Source organism: Branchiostoma floridae, chromosome 10 (genome assembly GCF_000003815.2).
Source record: "Branchiostoma floridae strain S238N-H82 chromosome 10, Bfl_VNyyK, whole genome shotgun sequence".
Lineage (NCBI taxonomy): Eukaryota > Metazoa > Chordata > Leptocardii > Amphioxiformes > Branchiostomatidae > Branchiostoma > Branchiostoma floridae.
Window position 1 is genome coordinate 3276627 of NC_049988.1, and position 4925 is coordinate 3281551.

At 41.4% G+C, this 4925-nt stretch overlaps 1 protein-coding gene across 1 annotated transcript in view; it reads right to left on the reverse strand.

The window, feature by feature from the left end:
- Positions 1–1367: 1367 nt before the first annotated feature.
- LOC118423890 (TLC domain-containing protein 4-B-like) overlaps positions 1368–4925 on the reverse strand; it is a 15507-nt gene continuing 11949 nt past the window's right edge. The window contains exon 6 of the mRNA XM_035832205.1: positions 1368–2163. Coding sequence (XP_035688098.1) covers positions 1875–2163 — 289 coding nt within the window. The 3' untranslated portion in view covers positions 1368–1874. The remainder of the gene's footprint in view (positions 2164–4925) is intronic.

Sequence of the window (4925 nt, forward strand, 5' to 3'; positions counted from 1 at the left end):
TTTATGTAAGGTACATACATCCAACTTTTCGATGTCTGACAACACATCTTGATCACGGAGAATGACCTTCGATGTCCACTGGAATAATAGGGTTTTAGCCGCCGTTCTGTGCCCAGGTACTTAGTGTAAAAATACCATGGTGGATCTAGATCGATGTTTGTATAAATTCGACCCCTATAGGTTGTTTTCGGTCCGTTTTTGTCGACAAATCTTTGCTCGCCCGGGTATCGCTCCGAGGCCGGAAACAGTAAAGCGCCCGAGCGATGACGTCACCGCTATGGGCTCTCGACATGCGTCAGGATATTCATAATAATGGTGGGATTTGCAATACTAGAATTTTCTCATAAATCAGATATGTTAGATCCTATGGTACATGTTTCATTTCTGTATAGGTATCGTTCTTGGGATATATTTTCTTGCAATATGGCGTCAATGAAAACATTTTTTAACTATAATAGGATTCCATGGGAGCAAGAAATTTGGATGTGCCCTCTAAAGCTAAGGGCACAACCCGCAAATACGTGCTGTCTACGTGCCTGGGCAATCTTTTGGGATAGTGGTAAGTACCGCCTCCGTACGAACTCGTAGGGAATCCGAGGGATTTTGGCGCACGCAGACACGCCGTAGAACTTTACGTGCAGACAAAACGTTGTGTACCATAGGGCTGCGGATTCGCCCCCCGTACGTGCCAGTACGGGCGACGCGCCTGCTCTGTACAGCCTTAACGTTTTCAGAAATACGTGGCGGACTTGGCCTCTCAAAAAAAACGTACGGACAAATTGCACGTTCAGCGGGTTTTACCCTTAGCGTAAATGTATAACTATATCGCAGATGTTATAAACATTACGATTTTTAGTTTGAATTGAAGGACGAAGATTTGTGATGATGGGACGCTTAACAACCGTGCCAAATTTGGTGGAGGAAAAACCAGACATAGATAATCAGAAGCATTTTTGTTGGTGAAGTTGTGTATCGAACCGACATATGAATAAATGCATATGTTATATTTGCATCTGTCCCAATGGGCTAAATGTAACGTAAGTCAAAGAACTCATACACCAAACTGAAAGTTGTTTGATTTATTATATTGTCAACGTGCATCAGTGGATCATAAAACTTGACACCCATAACAATTAAATCATCGATCGATCTGATATCCAAGTGATGAAATCCCAAACAGACTTCCTCTATTTCACTCTGAGAACAGATTAAGGCTTTGAACAGTTGGTGGAGTAATATCGATGCGATGAAGATTAGCCATCCAGGTAATAAGATACGCAAAAATAGCAGTTACTTAATTTTAACTGGATATGATTTTGGAAATGTAAGAATGTGTTACAAATATTGTACTTCCTTGGCCAGTGTAACAATATATTTGTGCTCGTCCAATGTATATCTGTATAATTACTATTATCAATATTATGAGAATATCAGCACCTAGTGCATTTCACATTGCTATAATGTTGACCGACCGAATCAAACGTTTTTCAGGACCGTACATGTAATCGAAAACACAGCATTTCTTCTAGACCTTACATTAGACAAGTGCAATATTTTCAAAATAATGCTTATTTTAGACTTTTTTGACGAGGCGGATTTTGAGGCATGCGCCAATGTTCATGTCGTCTAACACCTGAACCGAAATCGGTGAATTTTCCTGAAATTTATTTGTCAAACATTCAACAAAGTTTGGAAAGTTTTCCATTATTTCGTGTTGCCATAGCAACCGGTTGATGAGAGGCATTTCGTCAATTTGTTGGTCACATGATAAGTCGTTTAGGAGTTAGAGGAGTCTCAAACGTAGGCCTCAAAAGACACCCCGTCTCAGATTGACCAAAATAGCTCGGTCTGAAAAGGGTAAAGTGTAGGTAAAATTATTTTGTATCTTTCTTAATCTTGGGAGCAAATAGAACGCGATATGCTCCCTTACATATCTTGATGAACCAAAATATATTCAGCATGTAAAGTATGGGACTCAGAACAAAGAGGTTGATGAGAATACCAGATCCAAGTTTGTACACCTCGCCTGTCTTTATGTGCGGGATCAGTCCGAAAAACATGGGGATGGTGGCGACACGGCAGAGGAAGAACACCACCAGCATGGCCACACCGTTTACTTTGTACAGATGTGAACGTTTGTGGCCCAGAGCGTCTAGGATCAACCTGAAATGGAGACAAAACAGATCGTAGGATCGGCCATTGCTGAACAGAGACGCTGGGCGTTATAAACTTCCTGGCACGTTTGACCCATTGCTGACACCACGAAAAATCACGTGTCTGTAACTCTCGCGAGTTTACGTTCTGAAGTGACTGGTCACCAGTATTTATCTGAAGAAGGTGACAGTGGTCGTTGAAAATTTGATCCGTGTATAACGTTGTGTTGGAAGAAAGTTTAGCACTGTACTGCGTAGAATAACAAATTCAAAGACATCATCTACTTACTGCCACCAGTTATTGTTTCAAGCATTGTCTGTCACCTTCGTCAGGGTAATTTTGATTGTTACTTTTCCACACTGCGGCTAGGTGTCACTTCTAGCAATGCTGTTCCAAACGTAAAAATTGTCATGCTTGTTGTCCCAAACCTAACGAATTTTCATATTTGAAATCGCATTTACGCTCGATGATGTACGCTTGGATAAAAAAGTATATATAAGTCATGGTGCCTCTAACATCATAACTCAAAATCCTGGATGCTGACAAAGGTCTGCTAGACCAACTTGTCCTGCAAAAAGTTAGATACCCACTTCTGACTGACAAGTTGAAATGTCGAAGGGAATCCTCATCAAATATTTCGACAATGTTCAAGATTTCATGCATAAAGGACCTTCACACACGCGGCTAGCTCTGATTATAGTTCACCATCGTCATTTATACTGCTGATTTCCGAACGGACGTCGAGTACAAAGTAACGACCAATATCATTTAAAACTATGTGGGTATTAATGGAAGACCTACATACTAAATAATCATGCCCAAAAATTAAAGATGAGCACCTTATTCCACGGTGAGGCCCAGAACTTATTGATCAACCCTTGTATACCTTACCTCATATTGATGAAGGGGGTGGACAGTTCAAACAGAGCCCAGCTGGTGCCATAATATAGTGCCGCGGGTTGAGCCTAGGAAATGAGTAAACGTCTCTTTAATGTGTGGTACAAAACGATTCACTGCATCTACTGAGTGCGTAAATAAAAATTTATATTAAAGAAATACTGCATTCTGTAATCTTATGTATTCTGTAATCTTATTTTATTAACCAAAATGTACATTTATAAAAACAGAGAATCCAAAACAGTTAATTTCAAATCGTTTATTAATCATGTTAATTTCTTGAAGGTTAAGGGTCAAATGAAGGTTAAAGGTTGAAGGTCAAATTGCTACGTAAGGAGAGGAAAGATGGCGAAGCACCAAGAAAAGTGGGGAAATTAGCTACAAATGATACATCAGTCTCTTAACTTCAAAGTTCATTTGTGTTGGTAGACGTCATTGAACTGTAATTTCCATTCCTTGACAAAGACTGATGCTGTGCAGTCGAAAATTTGGGTGCGTCCAATTTTGGTGTTGGAAATTACAGTTCAACTATTTCAAGAACATCAGTTTCTGATTTATATTTTACTTTATAGTTACGTTTCTTTTGTACATATGATTTGTATGGTCTGGATGTTACAATCTTTATTTATTTCATGTAATGTTATGCGTAAATAAAAAAAAGAATACATTGTCACCAAGGCCAAAAGAATCATGCATCAGAGAACACGGGGTTGTGCGTAGAGGTCTTATATTATATAAGGGGTCTGCGATTTTCGTCTGAGTATAGTGAGATAAAGTCGTGCAAAGGTACTTTTCCCAAAGACAAAATTAATGTCGAACGGACATATCCGGAGATTCGAACTCAGGACCTCAAGGAACTGGGCCAAACACAATATCATTACGCCTCGCCGACGCCAATATGTGTCAATCAGCAACCCTGGGGTACCTGCTTGCGATTCCCGCTTCTCAGTACTTTAGCTGCCAGCCAATCAGATGTTTTTGGAGAGAGATTACAAGCCAACCACCTTGAATCTTGACCGAAGGGAGTGATGTGATTGGCGTGTAACGGCCGGTCAGAATTAAAGCAGGGATAAGGACAGAGCGCCTGTCGATACGCCAAGGTCGTAATACCCCTCACATGTAGCGAAAATCGATCGGACGACGAGTCTGCGAGCTCTATATTACGAAGAGGCATGACCCTGATGCCGGCGAAGAAATGGCAGAGTTCCCCCCTTCCCGTCAGGGTCATGCCTCCTCGTAATTTAGAGCTCGCAGACTCATCGTCCGATCGATTTTCGCTACATGTGACGGGGGTATTACTACATTGACTGTGCTGACAGAAGACGGTGAGCAGAGTGTAGTAAGAAAAATAACATTGTTCTTATAATATCTTACAATGACATTATGACACCCCCAGATGCCAACCACGTGATGCAGAACTATCCTCCAGTCGCGTAGAGGGTCGTACATCGCCATCAGAAGATTATCTGTAGACAACAGAGCAATGTTAATGAACCATCAATGTTTCTGCCCCATTCTACTATTCGGCCATAGGCGCGACCACACAGATCGTGCGATCGTCGTACGATTTTGAAGCGGTAGGATTTTGAAGCAGGCTGTGACAGAACCAACCACGTCCACCGACATGGATGCAAGACAGCCTTTTGTGTTGCAAAACAACTGTACTCAGAGGGAAACATGCCTGGCTGTCCCAAAAAACACCTAAAGTTAGCAATCGTACGACGACCGCACGACCTAAATTGTGACCGTGCGCTATCGCACTGCGACCTCGCTGTATCAAAACCTTATAATTAGAATATTATGCAGAATGTAGAAGTATGCTTGGTTCGCGATTTTCAACGTTGGCTAGGTTCTTTGCCGAGGAAGGGAGTTTC